The sequence below is a fragment of the Mobula birostris genome, chromosome 15, assembly GCF_030028105.1.
Source record: "Mobula birostris isolate sMobBir1 chromosome 15, sMobBir1.hap1, whole genome shotgun sequence".
Lineage (NCBI taxonomy): Eukaryota > Metazoa > Chordata > Chondrichthyes > Myliobatiformes > Myliobatidae > Mobula > Mobula birostris.
The window spans coordinates 22,942,380-22,967,692 of NC_092384.1; the positions used below are offsets into that span (position 1 = coordinate 22,942,380).

General features: G+C 42.0%; 1 protein-coding gene across 1 annotated transcript in view; it reads right to left on the reverse strand.

The window, feature by feature from the left end:
- plekhg4 (pleckstrin homology domain containing, family G (with RhoGef domain) member 4) overlaps positions 1-25,313 on the reverse strand; it is a 172,797-nt gene that overhangs the window by 68,783 nt on the left and 78,701 nt on the right. The window contains exons 11-13 of the mRNA XM_072279420.1: positions 24,050-24,188; positions 18,751-18,873; positions 14,201-14,392 (exon numbers count right to left, since the gene is read on the reverse strand). Of these exons, the coding sequence (XP_072135521.1) occupies positions 14,201-14,392; positions 18,751-18,873; positions 24,050-24,188 (454 nt within the window). The remainder of the gene's footprint in view (positions 1-14,200; positions 14,393-18,750; positions 18,874-24,049; positions 24,189-25,313) is intronic.

A 25,313-nucleotide genomic window follows, 5' to 3' on the forward strand; every position in this document is an offset into this window, starting at 1 on the left:
TAGAAAAGCAGCACCCATCATTAAAAATCCTCACCCCCCCCCCCCCCGCCCCAGGCTATGGTCTTTTCTCACTGCTGCTATCAGGGAGAAGGTAAGGTGCCTCAGGACCCACACCACCAGGTTAATAACAGTTACTACTCCTCAAACATCAGACTCTTAAACAAAAGGAGATAACTACACTCATTTAAGGACTCTTTTATCTTGTTATTTCATGCTTGTTATTCAATGTTATTTATTTATTATCTTCATTTGCACAGTTTGTTTACAGTTCCTGATGTTTGCTGTTTATAGTTGCTGCCCTATAGATTTGCTAAGTACGCCCACAGGAAAAGAATCTCAGGGATGTATGTGGCAACACGTAAATGAGAATAAATTTTACTTTGAACTTTGACATTTAAAAACTCTCATTATGTCTTGATAGCTTGCACAGGGCTGAGAACCTGTTCCCCCAGTTATGCTTCCTGTCAAAGAATATCAGTACACTAGTACAGGACCTATGCGCTATGTTGGGTGAGGCCAAGATAATTGGATTCAGGGCCGATATTAGTTTGAATTCCAATAGACGTGAGGAGGAGTGTAGGTGACAAGTCCAGGCAGTGAGCTGAATCATGGATAGTTAAAATAAAGCAATTTTTTGTATCCTCATTACAATATACTGTCCAACTCAGGAGGCATTGTTAAATATCCCACACTCAAACAATTAAATAGAAGTCCATTTAAATTATTCTGATGCAATGCAAAATACCTTGCTTTATACAATTATCTTAGAGGGAAATCATAAAATAATAAACTAAGTATATACTGAACTACAGACTGAAGTTACCAAGATTTGAGTTTTTTCATTATACACTGAATACACCATCAGTAAACTTAGCTGCAATTTATATGGAACTGTCTGTACGTATCTCTATAGCTCTTAGGAGTCTTAAAGTTCCTGAGATCTGTACAGGTAAATGCATACAACATAGAGCTATAGAGACACACATACAAATGCAGAAATGTAGCATTGTCAAAATTTCAAGAATTTCAGCTAATTTCAAGAAATTTCTATTGCTGGATTTCATATAAAATCCAACAGAAAAGTGCAAACTCCACACAATTTCTCAGCAATTAAGCTGGAAGATACTGTATGTCTTTTGATTTTAACTGACGAGGAAGTTTACATGATCAATTAACACTATGCAATGTTTTACTGACGGTTTGCAGCCAGTTTCATGAGTATAGTCACTGGTTTAAGTAAACACAATATAACTGCTGATTTAGTGGGTAAGGATCTGACAAAAAAAGTGGCTCACCAGTTCCTGGAGAGACAATATATGCATCCAGAAACTAACCAATATCTGAACAAAATTGAAAGCCAATCTTCATCTTGCACAATTAGAAAAGTAATATTTCAATTGTCTGCATTGAAAATTTGCAGGATTGAAGTTTCAAACTTTTGAAATAATGGGGCATGCAGTACTGAAACACATCATGTCCATTTGTTGGTAAATACTGCATTAAAATTCTTCATGTATTTCAGTAAAGCAACTATAACCATATAACAATTACAACACAGAAACAGGCCATCTCGGCCCTTCTAGTCCGTGCCGAACTCTTACTCTCACCTAGTCCCACTGACCTGCACTCAGCCCATAACCCTCCATTCCTTTCCTGTCCATATAGCTATCCAATTTAACTTTAAATGACAACATTGAACCGGCCTCAACCACTTCTGCTGGAAGCTTGGTCCACACAGCTACCACTCTCTGAGTAAAGAAGTTCCCCCTCATGTTACCCCTAAACTTTTGCCCTTTAACTCTCAACTCATGTCCTCTTGTTTGAATCTCCCCCACTCTCAATGGAAAAAGCCTATCCACGTCAACTCTATCTATCCCCCTCATAATTTTAAATACCTCTATCAAGTCCCCCCTCAGCCTTCTACGCTCCAAAGAATAAAGACCCAACTTGTTCAACCTTTCTCTGTAACTTAGGAGATGAAACCCAGGTAACATTCTAGTAAATCTTCTCTGTACTCTCTCAATTTTGTTGACATCTTTCTTATAATTCGATGACCAGAACTGTACACAATACTCCAAATTTGGCCTCACCAATGCCTTGTACAATTTCAACATTACTTCCCAATTCCTATACTCAATGCTCTGATTTATGAAGGCCAGCATACCAAAAGCTTTCTTCACCACCTCATCCACATGAGATTCCACCTTCAAGGAACTATGCACCATTATTCCTAGATCCCTCTGTTCTACTGCATTCTTCAATTTACTTCATTCTACCATTTACCATGTGTGTCTTATTTTGATTAGTCCTACCAAAATGTAGCACTTCACATTTATCAGCGTTAAAATCCATCTGCCATCTTTCAGCCCACTCTTCTAACTGGCCTAAATCTCTCTGCAAGCTTTGAAAACCACAACTCCACCTATGTCAGATTGAAATAAGTTGCAAATAAAAACCACCACAGAATGACACGACAGATTGGTTTTCCAGTTTAAGATGGCACTGGTGAAGCTCAGCAACTGCTTGCTGGTGGCAAATAAAACAACTAAACACTTCAGTAATTACACTTTTTCTGCTAAATGATGAATGCAAATTATAGACTGTAATTTCTCTATCAAAGTTGAGCTTTAAAACAGTCTATACAACCTGGCATTTTTGCAGTGGGAACCGAAGTCTTGAAGGTGCAGGATGGCTGCACTGTGGTGTGTACGGGCTGAATCAAGGCGGTGAGGTCCGGGCCAGAGATGGGAATGAGCTAATGTTTGGCCATTCCTGGAGTGAACTTGGAAGCCATTCAATTTGGCAGAATCGAGGCGAGGTGAGAGCAGAGGTGATGTAGAGTTGAGGTAGCGGGGCCTGAGAGTGAGGAAAGACCCAAGGTTTGATCAATTTAACCACCAAACTGAATTGGAAAATTTAGGTATGGGCTGTATTGAGGTGGTGGGGCACTGGCCCAAGAGCATATCAAAGTGTGGTGTTCGTTGACTGCAGGCTACAGGGCCAGTCCAACCCGATCAAAATCGCACAAAATAGCAAAAGGTGTAACCAGAAACCAGAAACACATAAGACATGAAATGCAGAGTCCTCTAAAAACAAGTTTAATCTACAAAACTTGACAATCAAACTTAGCCCAAGACCCACGACCCCTGCACCTTCCTCTGGCAGCAATTAACAAGAGGGAAAGGGAGGGAAACCAAACAAACACAGGCAGACGGTAATGAACACCTGCCGCCTTCAGCTCTCGTCTTCAATGATTTTAATCTTGCTTGGCGTTTTAACTGGCAAATTGGTCGAGAATTGGAGCAGAGCACGGGTTCACGCTCTGCATTAGGCATACTTCATTCTCAACCATACCAAACGTCTTAGTAAAAGTATATTTAAAAGATGAAGAAGTAGTTCATGAACTGTTTGCAGGACCTTGGAGTTAGCTGCATAGGTTTCTGGTTCCATCTTTATGTGCAATATAATTTTTTATATTGATTTAAATCATGTAAGAGTGTTTGTTTATTTGAATCAGGTTTAAACCCTGGCCCTGGATTGCACTGTTGGAGTTTTGCACTATGGAAAGTGCTGTCTCATAAATGCAATATTAAACTGATGCCTTTGTTACTAGGCTGAACTATTCAAAGCAATGACGATTTCATCCAGCGATTCAATTGGCAATTTACTTATGCTTCCATCTGCTAATTGTCTGCTATATTAGTCTGCCTAATAGTCATTACATTTCAAAAATAATAAAGATTCTTTCTTAAGGAAACATTCAATATTTTCTATCTTTCATTGGGAAAACAATCCTGATCTATAGCACAAAAATGCATATTAATATACAATGTATGGAATAACAGGGCACGAAGCGTTCAAATCTCACTCCAAGGAGACAGCAAACAACTGCAAAACATTTCTCCAGTGTGAAAGATCACAAGGGTCAGAAAGGCGATTCTTGTGCTTTTCCTCATGGCAGATACAAAGTAATTTGGACAACAAATTGAGAGTGAGTTGCCTAGCTGCTCTTTCCACAAAGCTTGACAGTACACAAACAATTGCAAGGCAACATTTTAGTGTTAATTGATTATTACCTCAGTTTATTATTTGAGAAGATTATAGAGTGGTCTAATAAAATGCTCCAGATACTTCAAAACAATATGTATTTTTTCATTTTAGAACTTATTTCAGTTTTATTTCTGAACAGTTTGACAGTCATCATGACACAAGAGGGCACTGCACGTTAAATCCTTGTACCCAATCCAACCTACTCCCCCACTACTATACCTACAACAGTGCAGGTTTGTTTCTCTCAAATATCTAATCATTTTCCTTTTAAAACAAATGGTCATTCACACTTTCACTCTCCCCAGAAGCAGCATGTTCAAAATCCTTATCACTTGCTTGGTATAAACATTCTTTTTCATGTTGCGCATGTACTTTTCAAATGATTAAATCTTATGCCCTGGTCTTTGTATATTCCAATAACAATAATATGAATGACTTTTCTTTGTCTTCTGATGCAACTTCCTAGGCTCTTTGTCTAGAATTACTTCAATAGAATGATTTATTCTTCATAATTCCTGCCTGGGACAATGTACTAGCATTGATTGGTATCACTGCTTTTGTTTTTTTTGCTATTGAAAAACATTTGTTACAACTTGTAAAGATGCTGAATGAAAATTATAGAAGCATGATTAAGTTTCGTTGGAGGTTTGACAACAAAACAACATTACTGATTACACAGAATATGACAATGATTATCATTGATTATCTGAGCAGCAAAAACTATTTATTTTATACTAGTTTTGTTCGGGGTACAGGTAAGAATAAAAATGTTGTATTTCAATTATTACAACATAATCCAACCTGTAAGTTATTGTGCAGTAAATAATATATTCAAATATTTGAAGATGAATCTAAACCAAACTGAGCACAATAATGTAATATTGCTTAAAGCAAGAGGCAGTGCAATAACTATATTATAACAATTTTTCAGTCCCTATCATAAACTTCAGAGGGGCATTCTTGGTGACTGAGGGTCCTGTGGCCTTCTTGATGCCTTCATACATGCGTCATGCATCCCCTGTGTCTGCAGTGGACTGCACAAGTTCTGCTAGTAGTTGTTGGTGCAGAAGCCAGCAGTTTTCTGGGCCTTGCTTCTTGTGGCCTTAAGAGCATCTTAAGTGCTAGTGTTGAGATCATTCTTGTAGGCAAGAAAGGCTCACTTCTTCCTAGAGATACTGCCTGGCCTGCTGCGTTCACCAGCAACTTTGATGTGTGTTGCTCACCTTTTTAACATTGTTCTATTTCCTCCCAGCTTTCCTCATACCAGTCTGTTTGTGCACATTCTCTCTTACCAAATGCAGTGAAGGCTGAGTTGTAGATGGCATAATGGAGGCTGCCACACCATCTTCAAAGTAGTCAATGAACTTCTGCATTCACTCAGCACTGAATACTTGGCAAGTGCTGATGCATAGTCGACCCTTCCTCTTAGAATGGTGCAGTTTCTTTGGTGCAATCCTCACTTTGTTGCTACAAGGAAGTGGTCAATGTCACAATCTGCGCTGTGATAGCTGCTGCTGATAAGGATACTTCTGAGATCTGCACACCTGGTAATGACAAGGTCTAATTGAGGCCAGTAGCAAGATTGTGGTTATCTCCATGAAATCTTGTGACACTCCTTGCACTAGAAATGTGTGTTGATCATGCATAGTTCATGGTAACAGCACAGTTCTAGCAGCTTCTGTCCATTTTTTTAAATTTTTCCCTCTCCATGTGGGTCCAAACAGCTGGGCCAGGCCCCACTGTCAAACTTCTATTCTAGCATTGAAATCTCCCAACAGGTACAACCCTTCAGTGCTAGACATCTTGGACAATGCTTCATCCACTTTACCCAAACAGGCAGAGAGTGAAGATTCTGTCTGTCCCCCCCAATGCAGGCTCAGCAGCTGCAGTGAGTATATTCCACACTGCAAAGCCATCACCATATAGTCCTGGCTCAGCCTGAGACTACCCTTGCTAGAAGGCGGGGTAGACTGACTCTCTGAAATAGAGCCGCTGTCTGCCAGATGAGTCTTCTGAATGCAGGCAATGTCAATATTCAATCCGCAGAGTCTTCTATGATGACAGTCTTGTGTGCTTCATCGACCTGTTGGATGTCATTCATGAGCCCATGACACATAGTCTGACTCCAACTTGCAATACAAAGAGCTGGAATCTTCTTGGCTCCCCATAGGTTTACCTGCTGCAAAATTACAAGCCTGCTTGTTGATATTAGCCTCAAAGCTCCACACACCCAATGAAGCAGGCAGGGCATGGAAGGAGAGCACCTTACTGTCTGGGGATTGCCCAGCTTGAGGCTGGTGGTTGCTGTCCAATGAGATTCAATCATCTCTCCCACTGTCAGAAGTGACCCCTGGTGTTCATTCCTACGCCAGTTGGTGTGAGCTTAGAACTTGTAACTGCCACTTCCCGTGTTGTATCAAAGTCTTGCGATATCACTGGTGTGACCTCTCCAGGGTACTACAAGCATGGGCAGGTAATTATAGAGACCTTGACTGCACAGGTAAAAGATTCCCCTCTTGGCCTGTTGATCTAATCCAAAGGAAAGGTAGGACTGGTACAATTTGATACCAGCATAGCTGCAAGAGTTGCCAGGAAGAGGCACAGTACACCTTAGGAGCTGTCAAGTTTACTCTTTTAGGCTTCATCTACCCCAAGACTGACTTACAAGGCAGTGGGCCATTTTCCCATGGCTGGGGTATCATTGATAGATGCTCAAGTTGTGTCCATGGACCCAAGGAGGGGTTTGGGGTTTGATGTTCCAACTGCTATTTTCTGTGTGAGCAGTCTTATAGCTTTTGTGTGAGGGAAGGGGTGTGGGGTTTGGATTGTGCAATCTTTGCATGGCAGCAGGCAGCGTAGCAAGGCAGCAGCAGCCTTTTGGATCTGGTGTTACTTTAATTTAATTTTAAGGCATATTTTTTGATTAGGGCACACGGATAACAGAGCGACTATCTACCATCGCCAGTTACTGCTACAATACAGAGATCACCCAAAAACAAACCTTCATGAAGATCTGCTGGTTAAATTACACAACCTCGGTTTGCTGAGGGGATCGGGCCTACAGTCCTCAGAACTGCCTGATGCCGGTGGCCGGAGGTGGGACGTCTTAAGCGGTGTGCGAGAAAGTGGAAGCAAGGCAAGCGGGCAGGAGTCCTTGCCAGGAAAAAAGCAAACCCTAGCCAGCCGGCTCTCCCGTCCATTCTGCTCTCCAATGTCTGCTCCCTGGACAATAAATTGGACTACATCCGACTCCAACGAAATACTCGGTTGGATACAGAGTCTGCTGTGCATATGTTTTCACGGATATGTGGCTCACCGACGGAATCCTGGACGCCGCCATTCAGCTGGACAGGCTCACCTTGTTTCGAGCAGAGATGTAGCTCTTTCCGGTAAGACTCGCGATGGCGGTTTGTGTGTTTACATCCAGTACAGAATGGTGCAAGAAACTTGGTGCAGGTTTCCAGATACTGCTCATCACTAGTGGAGCTTGTGACTGTTAGATGCAGACCATTTTATTTACCACAGGAATTCACCATCGTCTTTATAGTCAGTGCCTACATTCCCCCCAGCGCTAATGCTAAGGAGGCGCTCTGTGAACTGTATGGGGCTATTACTGTTTATTGTCGCCGGAGATTTTAACCACGCGAACCTTAAGTCAGTGCTTCCCAGATTCCATCAGAACGTGGACTTTGCAATGAGAGGGGAGAACACGTTGGGCCTTGTTTATACAAACCCCAGTGAGGCTGCAACCGATGGCGACACTACCAACTTAGAGGAGTACATGTCATCAGTGACTAGCTACAACAGCAAGTGCATCGATGACATCACTGTGGCCAAGACCATCACTATATGCGCTAACCAGAAGCCATGGATGACCGTGGAAGTGTGTGCACTGCTGAGGACCCGTGACTCCGCCTTCAGAGCAGGCAACAAAGCAGCCCTAACAACAGTGGGAGCCAAACTGTCCCAGGCCATCAGAGAGGCAAAGCGTGCACACGCCCAGCGAATCCGCAGCCACTTCCAGGACAGCGGCGACACACCGTGCATGTGGAACGGCATTCAGGACATCACCAACTACAAGACACCACCACCTGCTTGTGCTCGTGATGCCTCCCTCCCAGATGTGTTGAACAACTCCTACGCTCGTTTTGAGGTGGAAAATGATGTGGTGGCAAGGAAGGCCACCCCTCCTCCAAATGACCAGGTGCTGTGTCTTACCGTGGCCGATGCGAGGAAAACCCTGTGCAGGGTCAACCCACGTAAGGCTGCTGAACCAGACAATATTCCTGGCAGAGTGCTTAGAGGATGTGCAGACAGCTAGCAGAGATTCTCACTGACATCATCAACATCTCCCTGAGCAGCACCGTCATTCCTACTTGCTTCAAGGCCGCCACCATCGTCCCCATGCCGAAGAAGTCTTCAGTGTCGTGCCTCAACGTCTACCGTCCCGTTGCACTCACATCCATCATCATGAAGTGTTTCAAGAGGCTGGTCATGAGGCACATCAAGACCCTGCTGTCCCCTCACTGGAGCCCCTGCAGTTAGCGTACCGTCCCAACCGTTCAACAAATGACGCCATTGCCATCACCCCCCACCTGGTCCTAACCCACCTAGACAAAAAAGACACGTACGTTCAAATACTGTTCATAGACTTCAGTTCAGCATTCAATACAATCATTCCTCAGAAACTGACTGGAAAACTGAGCCTACTGGGCCTGAACACCTCCCTCTGCAACTGGATCCTAGACTTCCTGACTGGGAGACCTCAGTCAGTCTGGATTGGAAGCAGTATCTCCAACACCATCACACTGAACACAGGGGCCCCCAGGGCTATGTGCTCAGTCCACTGCTGTTCACTCTGCTGACCCACGACTGTGCTGCAACACACAGCTCGAACCACATCATCAAGTTCGCCGATGACATGACCATGGTGGGTTTCATCAGCAAGAACAATGAGTCAGCATACAGAGAGGAGGTGCAGCGGCTAACGGACTGGTGCAGAGCCAACAACCTGTCTCTGAATGTGAACAAAATAGATAGTTGTTGACTTCAGGAGGACACGGAGTGACCACTCTCCGCTGAACACTGACGACTCCTCCGTAAGAGATCGTTAAGAGCACCAAATTTCTTGGTGTTCACCTGGCAGAGAATCTCACCTGGTCCCTCAACACCAGCTCCATAGCAAAGAAAGCCCAACAGTGTTGCTACTTCCTGCAAAGGCTGATAAAAGTTCATCTCCCACCCCCCCATCCTCACCACATTCTACAGAGGCTGTACTGAGAGCATCCTGAACAGCTGCATCACTGCCTGGTTCAGAAATTGCACCATCTCAGATCGCAAGACCCTGCAGTGGATAGTGAGGTCAGCTGAGAAGATCATCGGGGTCTCTCTTCCCGCCATTACAGACATTTACACTGCACGCTGCATCCATAAAGCAAACAGCATTATGAAGGACCCCAGGCATCCCTCACACAAACTCTTCTCCCTCCTGCCATCTGACAAAAGGCACTGAAGCATTCAGGCGCTCACAACCAGATTATGTAACAGTTTCTTCCCCCAAGCCATCAGACTCCTCAATACCCAGAGCCTGGTATGACACCAACCTACTGCCCTCTACCGTGCCTACTGTCTAGTTTATTATTTATTGTAATGCCTGCACTGTTTTGTGCACTTTATGCAGTCCTGGGTAGGTCTGTAGTCTAGTGTGGTTTTTGTGTTGTTTTACGTAGTTTAGTGTAGTTTTTGTATTCTTTCATGTAGCACCATGGTCCTGAAAAACGTTGTCTTGTTTTTACTGTGTACTGTACCAGCAGTTATGCTCGAAATGACAATAAAAAGTGATTTGACTTGTTTCTTTTTCCTCTTCGTGTGGGGAAGGGTTTAGTGTCTTTTTTCTGTATTTCACAGCTATCTGGAGAAGATGAATATCAGAGTTGTACATGCATATTTTAATAACAAAAAGAACCTTTGAAACTTTGAACCCTGACAATTCCGAGGGTTTGGAATCAGAGTTTCACTTCTCCTGAATGAATCGCTTGCCAAAGCTAACGAGCTCTGGCTGTCCGTATTTAGAGTCAGAATTATCCTTCTCTTCAACTGGCTGCGACCAAGGCTAATGAGCTCAGTCTGCCTCACAGACTCCAGTGCTCTAGGCCGAAGCAACGTAGCTGCCACAGGGCTCCATCCCTAAAAAAGGATGACAGCCCAGCAGATGGCAATGACAAGCCCAACAGCCCATGGAGCAGCAGTGTTCCAGAGTCTCTAACGTCATAGCATCCAGTTACGAAAAAGAACACTTGAAGCCGCTGCTGGGAACAGACAAAATTGGAGACAGATGAAGGCAACACCTGAAAAGGGGCTGGGAAATACCGAACACCAGCCCACCCATCTGAAGTTAAGATTGGAGGAATCACATCTAAGCAAGGCAAGCAGCTTCAATGTTGGGCTGAGCACGACATAGAGTTGTACTCAGCCCAGAATATGGTCGCAAGTGCTGCACTCAAGGGTATCCCAGATCTACCAGTCACAGAGAAGCAAGATGCATTGCCAACACTGGAAGAATCAGCAAAGCCAGTGATTATCTTGCTTGTGGGAAGGCATTTGCAAATGAGAGTCCCTATATAAGTTCTAGAGAGTGTCAAACCAGCATTGCTACACCATCTGCACAAGCTCCCCTGTCTCTGCTGGGAGAAAGGCTACATACAAGACATACAAAATGCCAAGATTGTCACCTTGTACAAACACAAGGGTGATTGTAGTGACCGTAATAACTATTGTGGTATCTCCCTCTTCAGCATCGTGGGAAAGGCCTTTGCCAGAGTAGTTCTTGTATGGCGGCAGCACCTTGTCCAACATGCCTACCCAGAGTCACTGTGCTATTATAGAGTAGGCAGATCTACTATGGATATGATCTCCTTATTATGCCAGCTGCAGCAGAAATACTGACAGCAACAAATCATCTCATTCATTGGCTTGACAAAGGTGTTCAAGCTCGTCAGCAGAAGTGGGCTCTTCAGGTTGCTGCAAAGGATAGGCTGCTCTCCAAGACTGCTGGGCATGAATACTTCTTATAATGAAGACATGCACAGCATTGTCTGCTTTAAATGTGCAACCTCAGAAGCCTTCCCAGTGAGAAGCGGAGTAAAGCAAGACTATGTTTTGGCACTGACATTCTTTGGCATCTTCTTCTCCATGCCGCTTCAGCATGGTTTTGGTGAACGTGCTGAGGGTGTCTACCTACATTACAAAGCTGATAGCAAACTCTTCAACATTGCTCATTTTCACTCCACGACCAAGATCCAAGAGGTCTTCTTTCGCAAACTGTTGTTCGCTGATGACGTAGCACTGACTTCCCACACAAAAGCCCAACTATAGTATCTCACTGACTACCTGTTACATGCGTGCAAGAAGCTTGGGCTGGTTATTGACTTAAAGAAGACAAATGTCATGGCTCAAAACACTGACTCCCTCCCACCTATCACCATCAATGACCATGCTCAGAAAGTGGTTGACTCCTTAACCTATCTTGGGTCAACCATCACAAACACTCTGCCCCTTGATGCTAAGCTGAGCAACAGAATAGACAACGCTGAAGCTAGACTGAACAAGAGAGTGTGGAGCAACAGCCATCTGACTGCAAATTACAAACTGCGTGCATACCAGGGCTGTGTTTTTGGCACTTTTCTCTTTAGCAGCAAAGACTGGACAATCTATGCTAGTCAAGAGAAGAAACTGAAAACTTTCACCTATGCTGCTTCAGACGTATCCTACGCATACCTTGGCAGGACAGAGCCACGAATACAATGTGCAGGCATCCCATCATGTTCACCGTCCTTAGCCAGAGGCAGTTCAGATGATTAGGACACGTGAGGCAAACAGGCTGCAGTCCAATCCCAAAAGACCTGCTTTATAAGCAGCTGGTACAGGGTGCACACGGAGCTGGTCGCACACAACTTCGCTTCAAAGATGTCTGCAAAAAGGATATGAAGCTGGCCAGCATCAATGTGAACAATTGGGAAGATATAGCAGATGACTGGATCGCCTGGAATCTCGCAGTTCAAGGTGTGCAAAAAGCAAGAGGTACCCGTATCAACAAGCTGGCTGTCAAGAGGGCTCAACGGAAGAAGGGTGCTGCTCAAACCATATGCTCGTCTTCCTTCACCTGCAGTCAATGCAGAAGAGACTGCTACTCCAGAGTGGGACTCCTCAGCTACTCCAGAAAGTGCACCACGAGCTGACTGTTCTCCTGTGCTACCCACCATCTTTTGAGCCAGAAAGATGCCAACTGAACTATCATAAACTATTTTCATTCAAGGACTTGCAAATTTATAGATCAAGAAATACATCTCAAATAATTTTTGATGACTATTTTTAACTTGCCTATTCATCTTCTTTGCATTTTGTTGACTTGAAGATTTGAAAAAGGTTATTCTTAGATGCCTTAACTATAAAAATAAAACCTAATGTTAAACATATTGTTTACATATGTTAAACATATCTCTAATAGAATGAAGAACTGAAAAGTATTTCAAAAGTAACCAGTAGCATGATCAGATTGCGTTTGCTGGTAACGCAATAAATGTGGATGTAACTGCCAGAACATTAAGTTGACGTTATAACTCTCCCTATTGTAATGAAACTTACTAATTTCATCAGTGATTCACAGTGCACAAAGGATCACTGTACTCAACAGTAGTGCCACTCCAATGGCAATATCTATTGTGGAAAGAAGAACTATTGAAAACAAATGAATCAAATTAATACGTAAAATGGCATAAAGATTTTGATATGTAGCGCTCAATACCTACCAGATTATCAGCATAATACATGCAAACTGCTGGAGGAGCACAGCAGGTCAAGCAGTATCTATGGAAATCAATGAACAGTTGATGTTTCAGGCCGAGACCTTCTTCTGCCGAGCTCCCCCAGCATTTTGTGTTTGCGACCTCCCCAGCATTTTCTGCCTGCCAAGCTCCTCCAGCAATTTGTTCATGGCTCCTTCAGCACTTTGTGTGTGCCGAGCTCCCCCAGCAATTTGTGCCTGCCGAGCTCCTCCAGCATTTTGTTCGTGGCTTCTTCAGCATTTTGTGTGTGCTGAGCTCCTCCAGCAATTTGTGCCTGCCGAGCTCCCCCCAGCACTTCTTGCTTGTTGAGCTCCCCCAGCACTTTGTACTTGCTCAGCTCCTCCAACATTTTGTGCCTGCTGAGCTCCTCCAGCAATTTGTGTGTGTTGCTCTGGATTCCCATCATCTTCAGAATTTTTTGTGTTTAAGCTTATCAGGGTATTTCTTTTAAATTTCAAAAATCAAATTTTTGTTGTTGTACATATAGATTGTGGCACTTGCCTATTGTGACCTTGGCAGAAGAGATGAATAACTTCTGAAAAGTGCTTTCTAAAGTTACATCAAAGGCCTTTCCATAAAGGTTGAACAGAAAATAGACGAAAAAAAACATTCCTACCATATCATATGCTTGATGCAATATCAAGCAGCACATTAATTTTATGGTCAATGAAAATTAATATATTTATTAATCTAATTTCTGTAGTAGGTTACATAATACCTTCAATTTAAGATCATAAGCACTGGTAGGAATGAAATATATTAATTTTAACTGTTTCCATCCCCCGATACCCCGAGTACCTTCCCTATCTATCTAATATGGTACAGAAGCTCCTGTGTGTAATAGATACTGAAAACAAAAGACTATCCCATTACTATTTACAATCAAAAATTTTATAAAGTTGTTAGGTGTGATTGGATAAAATGTGAATAGGTGTTCATCCACATGAAGTCCTGATTAAGCACTTCACGACTTTAGTAGCTTACTCAATAATTTTCTTAAGCCCAATTGATCACATAAAAATTTTGCTTTCAATAATCACAAAAAGTAGCAACCTTTTACCCACAAACACGAGAAAATCTACAGATGCTGGAAATCCAAGCAACACACATAAAATGCAGGAGGAACTCAGCATGCCAGGCAGCACCTATGGAAAAGTGTAAACAGTCAACTTTTCAGGCCAAGACCCTTCATCAGGCCTCCCTGATGAAGGATCTATGCCTGAAATATCGACTGTTTACTCCTTTCCATAGATGCTGCCTGGCCTGCTGAGTTCCTCCAGCATTTTATGTGTTACTCTTTTACCCACCTTGTCAAAAAATTCATATAGCGATAAAGTCTTGTCAATCTTCAGTTTGCTTTCATCCAGGTTCTTTACAAATTCCCCAAAATGCTTTCTGTATGCTTGCAGCTTTACTTCACAAGCCTGCAATTTTGATGACTTAAAGTCCTGCCATGGTTCCAGCTTCTTCAAGAGGTCCTTGCCTTTCATACAATACTTCTGCAATGAAAGGAGGGCAATTGTCAAAAATGAAGCACAAACCAATGATTAACAAAGCACTATGTCTCTGAGAATCATGAACTTTAATGAAAAGTTTGGGGGAAAAAAAGCTCGATGGTTTTCCCAAACTATATCATGTTTAAATTTAGAAAAAATCAGAAGTGTCATTTTTGATCCTTCGGTTAAGTTTGAAGAGACTTGGAGGCAATTTATTCAACACTTTCATATGATGTAACTTGACCTTTTCCAAATCCTTTTTATTAATCTTAAATATATGGACAGAAGAGCAGAGTTAATGACATTAATGATTGTATCCGATGTAATATAACAGCCCAGCTTTCTTTAGTTTAATTTAGTTTAGTTTTAGTTTTTTTTAATTTGGGTTTTTTCTCCTTGACATTTTTTTATTTTTCTTTTTATCATGTTTAATTACATTAAGAGTTTGGAAGGCTCAGTATACTTGTGTTATCTATAGTTTATATTCACATATGCTAATTACCAATAATGTAATCCCAATCTCTTTGTACTAGTATTGTTATGTTTATGAATTTGAAAATTAATAAAAAGATTGAAAAAAAGCTCTAACAAATACAGGTGTCCCCCACTTTTCGAACGTTCGCTTTACGAAACCTCACTGTTACAAAAGACCTATATTAGTACCCTGTTTTCGCTAACGGAAGGTGGTTTCACTGTTACGAAAAAAGCAGCGCACGATAAAAGGCAGTGCGCGCCCCGAGCAGCCGCTCTCCCCCAGATTCGGAATGGTATTTTCACCAGCATTGCCTAAGCACGTGCCTGTGAGCAGCCGTTTGCAAGATGAGTTCTATGGTATTGGAAAAGCCTGAAAGAGCTCATAAAGGTGTTACACTCAGCGTAAAACTAGACATAATTAAGCGTTTTGATCGAGGTGAACAAAGTAAGGACTAAGTGAGTTTGGCTTGTGGAAGCTGACGAAGATGACGTTGAAGAGGTATTGGCATCCCATGACCAAGAACTGATAGATGAAGAGCTGATGCAATTGGAAGAGGAAAGGATAACAATCGAAACCGAATGAGTAATGATAAAGTACCACTTTAGTTTTGAAAGGGTATGTAGGTTTTGGGGGATATTTGCAGGATGGTTTGAGTGCTTACAAAGAACTGTATGATAGAAAAATGCGCGAGGCTCAGCAGTCAAGCAAGCCTTCCACATCAGCCACAGCAGACGACGAACCTTGACCTTCGACATCGAGGCAGGCAGTCATAGGAGAAGATGAGCTGCCTGCCCTAGTGGAAACTGACGACGATGAGATGACACCCCAGCGTCCCACCACCCCAACCCCTAGGCCACGGACAGATACTGATTCACGGAGAATGCAGTGGTAGCTGGGAGACACACAGCACATCTTTAAGAGAAAAGCCCAAATAAATAAGCTAATTAATTAGGTACCGCCCAGCACGTAAATGTCGACCCAGATCAGAGACGATGCAATCAGCAATCGCCTCTGATCTGGGCCGACAATTATGTGCCAGGCAGCACCTAGTTAATTAGCTTGTTTATTTCGGCTTTTCTCTTAAAGATGTGCTGTGTGCGTCCCAGGTACCGCTGGACCCCTGCATTCTTCGCGGATCAGTATCGGTCGGCGGCCTAGGGGTTGGGGGCCACTGCACCACCCAAACTTCGACTACTCAACCTAACACACCACCAGTGTGCTCTGCACTGTCCCAATTCCGGTAAGAGATACTACACTGTACATACATTATTTCTACTTTATATAGGCTGTGTATTTTTACGTGTTATTTGGTATGATTTGGCAGCTTCATAGCTTAAAGGTTACTGGAGAGCGCTTGCGTGAGATTTTCTGCTGACAGCGCTTGCGCCGTGTTTCTGCCAAGAGCGCTTGCGTGAGATTTTCGCTACGGAGAACAGTTCAGGCAATGATTGTGGAAAATTATTTCTACTTTATATAGACTGTGTATTTATCATATCATTCCTGCTTTTACTATATGTTACTGTTATTTTAGGTTTTATGTGTTATTTGGCATGATTTGGTAGGTTATTTTTGGGTCTGCGAACGCTCACAAAATTTTCCCATATAAATAAATGGTAATTGCTTCTTCGTTTTACGACATCCCGGCTTACGAATCGTTTCATAAGAACGCTCTACCTTCGGATGGCGAGGGAAAACCTGTATATAAATATATCTTATTTTAGTTAACACAACACATATGTACAATAGCAATATTTAAATATATTAGCCAAATACTTTACACTACAAATTAAACGTGGTGTTATGTATGAAAGATACATTTTGACTCACTAAAACTTTGAAGCTTAAATTTTCCTACAAATTGCTATTGAAGTGAGTCAAACAAATGACAGAGGTTAAATGCTTTAATTATGAGAAAGGAACAATGAACTTTATTGGAATGCTAACCTTTCAGGATACTGAAATTAAATAAATATGGAATGCTTTGCAATTTAATATTCCACTGATATTTCCATTGACTCAAAACTTGGTAGAATAAAAAAATATAAGAGTAAAATATCATATAGTCAAAAACAGAAATAAAGCTAATCTCTTATTTATCCAGGACGGGTTGCAAGATGTACAAGTTTTCTGACTCAAATATATCAATCCTCCATATTTTCCAATATTGTTGCAAGATTTAATTCTTGAGAATATTTCAACATTACTATTTTACACCCAAAATGAATTGGTGGCGAACTAATTTGGGGACTATCTTCTTGTACAGGGCCTCTGCTCAAGCTCCTTCCATCCCATTCACACTACGTAGACAAAATCTCTTTAGGCTTCTGCATCCTGAAGCTGTGTGCCAAGATGCAGCGAGATTTTAATGGTTGCTATTTATCAGGTGTTGTATTGCTGAGATGCCAGTACAGTATATTCTGACAAACTCTGGCAAATAGCAAAACTAGGGATTACACACTGCCTTCTGTCAAGGAATTAAGAATTTTTACATGTCTCACATCATTATGCCTGAAACTATCATTGTAAAAATGTTTATCTTCCCTATTTTGCAGTGACAATTTTCATGCAAATAAACAGGTGCTCCATCCCACAACTTATCCAAACTGCCTTAAAACCACAGTGTCACGCCTGTGCAACCAGAAAAGTGAAAGCCTCTCAACTTGCTCTCGGCTTTCCATCAATTTTAAGGAATCTTATCTTTTCATATTCTCTTTAATTTGTTCAGACAGCTCTTTTGAAAATCAAGTTGAATTGATTTAGACCAATTAATGATGTGCCATTTCCCATGCCAACAGACTCAAGTTCCTAACACTGATCAGCAAAAGTGAACATGCATTTCCTTAGTGAATGCATAAACGTATCAAGCAAGGCAACTCAAAACCAGATTTTTAGATTTGTGTCATTTTCTCAGTGAACAAATAAACCATGTCATTTGAACTGGCAATTATCTACAAAATAACATTTACAGACTTTTAATAGCGTAAAATATAAATTTGCCACAAAACTACAGATCAAGTCAAATTTATTGTCATATATATATATATATATATATATATATACACACACATACATAGTTAATGTATAATAGCCATAAAATGCATTTCGAAACAAGACAAAGTTTCTCCTAAAAATGCTTCACAATGCTGAATGTAAAATAAACTCTCATTCTAAATTAACAAATATTTTACTTCTATTTTGTTTATTATTTATGTTTTAAGTTGGGTAGATGTTCTACTATTTTATGCCAGTAATATGTGTTACATTTGTAGATGACTGGAAAGTACTTTGTATTTGAGTGTTCTCTTAATACATACAACATATCAAATCAAGGAGACTAAAGGCAGTAAATTTCTCTTTAAAGCTGCTGGTTAATTAAAGCAATATAAAAATGTTAAACGATTAACTGAAGTTTACTGACATGCATTAATGTTTTTAATTTGAAAATTAATAGAATAGGATGAAGGTACAGTAGCTAGTCGCTGGATCTGCGAGGCTCAATTCTGACCTCCAGTGTTATCATTGTAGAACTTGCAAGTTTTTACTGTGATGATTTAGGTTTCATCCTACATTCCAAAGACATGCCGTAGGATAACTAACTACTGTGAATTTCCTTCTAGAGTCAATGAAAGTAGTTAGAATCAAGGGTTTCAAGTGAATAGGTCATTAAGAAAGTAAGTGGGTGTACGGGACTGTTGGCAATGCTTTAAGCCAGCATCAACTTGAGATGCTTCCTTCCATGTCAAATGAGAATATCAGAAGAATCTTACTCAACACTTAAGTGGAAAAGTAAATAAATTTAATCAATACTCCCTTTATTCTGAGAAAAGTCAAATAAGAGATGATGATGCAATAACTAAATTAGCCAGCCAAAATAATTTACATGTACCTGAGCAATATTGTAAAAGTTCTTGAACTCATTCTGAGTGCTTTGCAATAAATCCAGTGAATCCTCCAATTGATCACTCCTCTCCAGTTGCTTCTCTCCAATCTGCTCAATCCAGCTACTCACCTGAAAAAACAAGGATTAAAGGAGACCTACAGAAGCTTCGACATGTGTAAATGAAGACAACAGCATTCAGTCCTGGAATTTTTCAATAGATGAAAGTACAAGAAGAAACAAAAGATATTAAATCAAATTTATTACCTTTATAACGCAAACAACAGGAATTCTGCAGATGCTGGAAATTCAAGCAACACACATCAAAGTTGCTGGTGAACGCAGCAGGCCAAGCAGCATCTGTAGGAAGAGGTGCAGTCGACGTTTCAGGCCGAGACCCCTCGTCAGGACTAACGGAAGGAAGAGTGAGTAAGGGGTTTGAAAGTTTGAGGTGGAGGGGGAGATCCAAAATGATAGGAGAAGACAGGAGGAGGAGGGATAGAGCCAAGAGCTGCACAGGTGATAGGCAAAAGGGGATACGAGAGGATCATGGGACAGGAGGTCCAGGAAGAAAGACGGGGGGGGGGGGGACCCAGAGGATGGGCAAGAGGTATATTCAGAGGGACAGAGGGAGAAAAAGGAGAGTGAGAGAAAGAATGTGTGCATAAAAATAAGTAACAGATGGGGTACGAGGGGGAGGTGGGGCCTTAGCAGAAGTTAGAGAAGTCGATGTTCATGCCATCAGGTTGGAGGCTACATCCTGGGCCCTCAGAGGCTCCATCTTCCTTTCACCCCAACCCTTCCCTCTCCATTGACACCCCCAGCCTCCCCCCTCTCCCCTCTGATCCCAGCTCTCATCCGTGCCGGGTCTTTACCATCCCCTCCGACCTTCAACTGTCGGAGGCAGAATGCTCTGTTCTCAGTAAGGGCCTCACCTTTGTCCGCCTTCGCCCACACCTCAGCGAGTTCTGTGTTCGCCATGATGCAGAACTTTTCTTCCGCCGTCTCCGAGCCTACTTCTTCGGCAAGGACTCTTCCACCCCCACCGATGACCCCTTCTCCCGTCTTCAACCCTCCTTTTCTTCATGGACACCCCGCTCTGGTCTTCTGCCTGCTCTGGATCTCTTTATCGCTAATTGCCGACGGGACATCAACCGTCTCGACTTCACCGCACCTTGTCCCCATTCCAACCTCACTCCTTCTGAACGCTCTGCTCTCCACTCCCTCCGCACTAATCCTAACCTTATTATTAAACCCGCCGATAAGGGGGGTGCTGTTGTAGTCTGGCGTACTGACCTCTACCTTGCCGAGGCACAGTGACAACTCGCGGATACCTCCTGTTATTTACCCCTCGATCGTGACCCCACTAAGGAGCACCAGGCCATTGTCTCCCACACCATCACCGACTTTATCCACTCAGGGGATCTCCCATCCACTGCTACCAACCTTATAGTTCCCACACCCCGCACTTCCCGTTTCTACCTCCTACCCAAGATCCACAAACCTGCCTGTCCAGGTAGACCCATTGTTTCAGCTTGCTCCTGCCCCACCGAACTCATTTCTGCATACCTCAACACTGTTTTATCACCCCTTGTTCAATCCCTTCCGACCTATGTTCGTGACACTTCTCACGCTCTTAAACTTTTCGATGATTTTAAGTTCCCTGGCCCCCACCGCTTTATTTTCACCATGGATGTCCAGTCCTTATATACTTCCATCCCCCATCAGGAAGGTCTCAAAGCTTTAACGCTTCTTTTTGGATTCCAGACCTAATCAGTTCCCTCTACCACCACCCTGCTCCGTCTAGCGGAATTAGTCCTCACTCTTAATAATTTCTCCTTTGGCTCCTCCCACTTCCTCCAAACTAAAGGTGTAGCTATCGGCACCCGTATGGGTCCTAGCTATGCCTGCCTTTTTGTTGGCTTTGTGGAACAATCTATGTTCCGTGCCTATTCTGGTATCTGTCCCCCACTTTTCCTTCGCTACATCGACGACTGCATTGGCGCTGCTTCCTGCACGCATGCAGAACTCGTTGACTTTATTAACTTTGCCTCCAACTTTCACCCTGCCCTCAAGTTTACCTGGTCCATTTCCGACACCTCCCTCCCCTTTCTAGATCTTTCTGTCTCTGTCTCTGGAGACAGCTTATCCACTGATGTCTACTATAAGCCTACTGACTCTCACAGCTATCTGGACTATTCCTCTTCTCACCCTGTCTCTTGCAAAAACACCATCCCCTTCTCGCAATTCCTCCGTCTCCGCCGCATCTGCTCTCAGGATGAGGCTTTTCATTCTAGGACGAGGGAGATGTCTTCCTTTTTTAAAGAAAGGGGCTTCCCTTCCTCCACTATCAACTCTGCTCTTAAACGCATCTCCCCCATTTCACGTACATCTGCTCTCACTCCATCCTCCCGCCACCCCACTAGGAATAGGGTTCCCCTGGTCCTCACCTACCACCCCACCAGCCTCCAGGTCCAACATATTATTCTCCGTAACTTCCGCCACCTCCAACGGGATCCCACCACTAAGCACATCTTTCCCTCCCCTCCTCTCTCTGCATTTCGCAGGGATCGCTCCCTACGCAACTCCCTTGTCCATTCGTCCCCCCCCCCATCCCTCCCCACTGATCTCCCTCCTGGCACTTATCCGTGTAAGCGGAACAAGTGCTACACATGCCCTTACACTTCCTCACTTACCACCATTCAGGGCCCCAAACAGTCCTTCCAGGTGAGGCAACACTTCACCTGTGAGTCGACTGGGGTGATATACTGCGTCCGGTGCTCCCGATGTGGCCTTTTATATATTGGCGAGACCCAACGCAGACTGGGAGACCGCTTTACTGAACATCTACGCTCTGTCCGCCAGAGAAAGCAGGATCTCCCAGTGGCCACACATTTTAATTCCGCATCCCATTCCCATTCTGACATGTCTATCCACGGCCTCCTCTACTGTAAAGATGAAGCCACACTCAGGTTGGAGGAACAACACCTTATATTCCGTCTGGGTAGCCTCCAACCTGATGGCATGAACATCGACTTCTCTAACTTCCGCTAAGGCCCCACATCCCCCTCGTACCCCATCTGTTACTTATTTTTATGCACACATTCTTTCTCTCACTCTCCTTTTTCTCCCTCTGTCCCTCTGAATATACCTCTTGCCCATCCTCTGGGTCCCCCCCCCCTTGTCTTTCTTCCCAGACCTCCTGTTCCATGATCCTCTCGTATCCCCTTTTGCCTATCACCTGTCCAGCTCTTGGCTCTATCCCTTCCCCTCCTGTCTTCTCCTATCATTTTGGATCTCCCCCTCCCCCTCCAACTTTCAAATCCCTTACTCACTCTTCCTTCAGTTAGTCCTGACGAAGGGTCTCGGCCTGAAACGTCGACTGCACCTCTTCCTACAGATGCTGCTTGGCCTGCTGCGTTCACCAGCAACTTTGATGTGTGTTGCTTTTATTACCTTTATCATACTTTATTTAAAAACAGAGTTCAGTTGCAGCAATACCTAAATAATGTTGGATGCTGTTAACTTGCTTTGTAAATAAAGGATAGTAATCCCAAACTAATCAATGTTACACATTCTGAAAAGTTGATTACTTTCAAACCTGATCATTTAAACATTATCTTGAAAGGAGGATCTAACATATGTTGTCAGTCCAATACAAGGCAGTAAAAAAAAAATTAGTAAAGGCAATTTCAGAAAGAATGAGCAAGAAGGAAATCAGGATACACACGTTCAAAATCATGTTAGACAAGTTTAGAAATAAGTTCAGGAAGACTTCACTCGTAAAGGAACCAGTCACAGTAGTGAACTGACAAATGTTCAGATTCAAAAATCAATGAAATAATTGAAACAAGGTGACTTTAGGATCTTGGGGGCTTTCTTATCCATAAAAAAAATAAGAATTATTTAAAAATAGAAATAACTTTCTTCCATTCATAAGCTTCCAGTTCTATTTCTTAAAACCTGACACTAACTTACACTGAAATTCGCTCTTCAGCTTGCTAAAATAATAGTTGCAGGTATAATAGTGAATAGAAATCTAAAAGCCAGGCAGCTGAGATCCGAAGCAGTAGGACACAGAAAGATATACTAAAGTTAGATTTCAATTCTATAAAACTGTATTCCAAAACTCTCCTGAACAGCATCGGTTTTTAGGACAGTACATCAAGAAGAATACTTTTACCCTTACAGCAGTGTAGATTCACTGAAATCAAAATGAAGTTTATCGAGTTAATTATAAGGGCAGTTTGCATGAATGAAGCTTACTTGTTCACTACATTTGAATGATGCTCAGATGATCTGTTTCTTATATTAAAAGTGTTATTCAGTTAAAATGAAGAGATCATTTTCTTCTGGCATGTAAATCAAAAAAGGCTGAATCAATCTACAAATTAGAGCTACGTAATTCAGAAGCCCCCAAAACCAGGATGCACATTTTTCATCAAGCATAATATAAATATGTAACAATTTCCATCTAGAGTAGGGGTTCCCAACCTGGGGTCCGTGGACCCCTTGCTTAATGGTATTGGTCCATGGTATAAATAAAAAGATTGGGAACTCCTGACCTAAAGGCTGCGTTTCTGGTAGAATTGGAACACTATAGCAAAGCTAGATTTTTAACAGACAATGATATGAATCAAAAATAGATAAATGGAGCTATTATCCATATCAATTTTCAGCTGAGATCCAGGCGCTGAATGTGCTATTTCACATCATAATATTGGTATTTCATTGTACAAAACATTTTGTGTATTGAAATCTTTGCCTAATTACTTCCACTTGAATATAACAATATTCCAGTACAAATCTATGGTAAATTCATTTGAATTACTGTTCATAAATTTGATTACTGAATCCCTTCTGTACGGTATGGGAATCTGACCACAAGACCATACAAGGTATTGTAGCAGCTGCTAGGAGGATCATCGGGGTCTCTCTTCCACACATCCAAGATATTTAACAGGAGCGTGTACACGCAGGGCCCTCAGCATTGTCTATGATCCCTCCCATCCAACCAACAATCTCTCTGACCCCCTTCCATAAACTGTTAGGATGAAAAACAGCTCCTTCCCCCAGGCCATGAGATTACTGAACTCCCTGTCACCACGCAAGTTTTATCATGTAGCAAGTGGCAGCAATGTTATACTGTTTACTTTTTAAACTGTGTCGTAAATGCACCATAAATTTATTTGTGTTGTGTGTGTTATATGTTACTGAATTGTGTACAGTGGTTCAGAGCAACATTGCTTCCTTTGGCAGTATACATCTATATGGCGGGATGACAATAAACTTGAACTTGGACTCTTACCTCCTTCAACTCTCCTTCATGTTTTTTAAACTCCATCAGAAATTCTAATTCCTGAATGCGCTTATTAGATAACATAACCAGCTGATGGATTCCCTCTTCCACTTTGTTATACAATTCTGTTACGGTTTCAACTGTATCTCTGTAAGAAAATAATAATGTCCAGAATTAAGTAACAGATGTCCTGCAAAACCTGCTTCACTTCTCTTCTTTCTTTTCCTCCAACGTAATGTTTCATTGCTTTAATGAGCAATACACTTTTTGTTCATTCTTGAACTTCACTATTTCCCACTAATTTAGCTTTTTTTTGTTTCCAATCTATACTGTTGTGTAGTCTCAAACAATACTGGACTGCTTCCACATATTTTGCTTCATTGTTTTATTCGATCCCAATGTATTAGCTTCATTAAATTTCAGCACAGGTAGCTTCAGCATAATGGACAACAGAATCTGTTGAGGAAGGCATCCAAAATGTATGTAAAATATGCTCAAGAAAGTTACTGAATCTTAAACTGAAATGTGGAACAGACTCTATGAGTTCACATTTTTGCATACCTGAAATAAACCTTGAGAAGAAAGATTTTCATAAACCAGTTTAACAAAATTTTGTTTATATGTATAAAAGACAGAAGAATCAGAAATATAATCAAATCTATGAGCGCAGTGCATCAAGTAATGATCATAACCAAATTGGCATACACCTAGAATAACACTGCCAATTCCATTCACAGTAATGCTCAAGTAGAAAGCTATCCTCGTTGCTTTGCTGATGCTAATCAAAAGCCTAAATGAGATTATTGCTTCATTAATCAGGAAAGTTAGCCCAATTTTCATTCATATTGTGCCACCAGCAATCACTTAACACAGCTGCCAAAAGGAGAAGTCCCTTCACAGCTTTATTTTTGAGGAGTTGATGGGAAGGAAAACAGGCTTGTTATCAGTAATCCTGAGCAGATACCAGAGTTCAGTGTGAAATTTAGTGCCAAATTGCTAAACTGGATTTAAAACACAACAACCAAGAGAAGGGTCAGAAATGTTAAAAACAGGAGGTCCACAAGTATTGAAAATAAACCAGATAAAGTGGGTCAAAATGCTAATGCACAAAGTACTCATTTTAAATCTAGAAATAGTACAGTACAAATAAAAGCATTAAACAAAATAATTTGACAACTTGAGACAATGGCACCTTGTGTCAGAGTTCAATTTTTTTGGTTCCTCCATGGGAAATAAAGGCCTGAAGTATGATATCCAAAGTATTTATTATAAG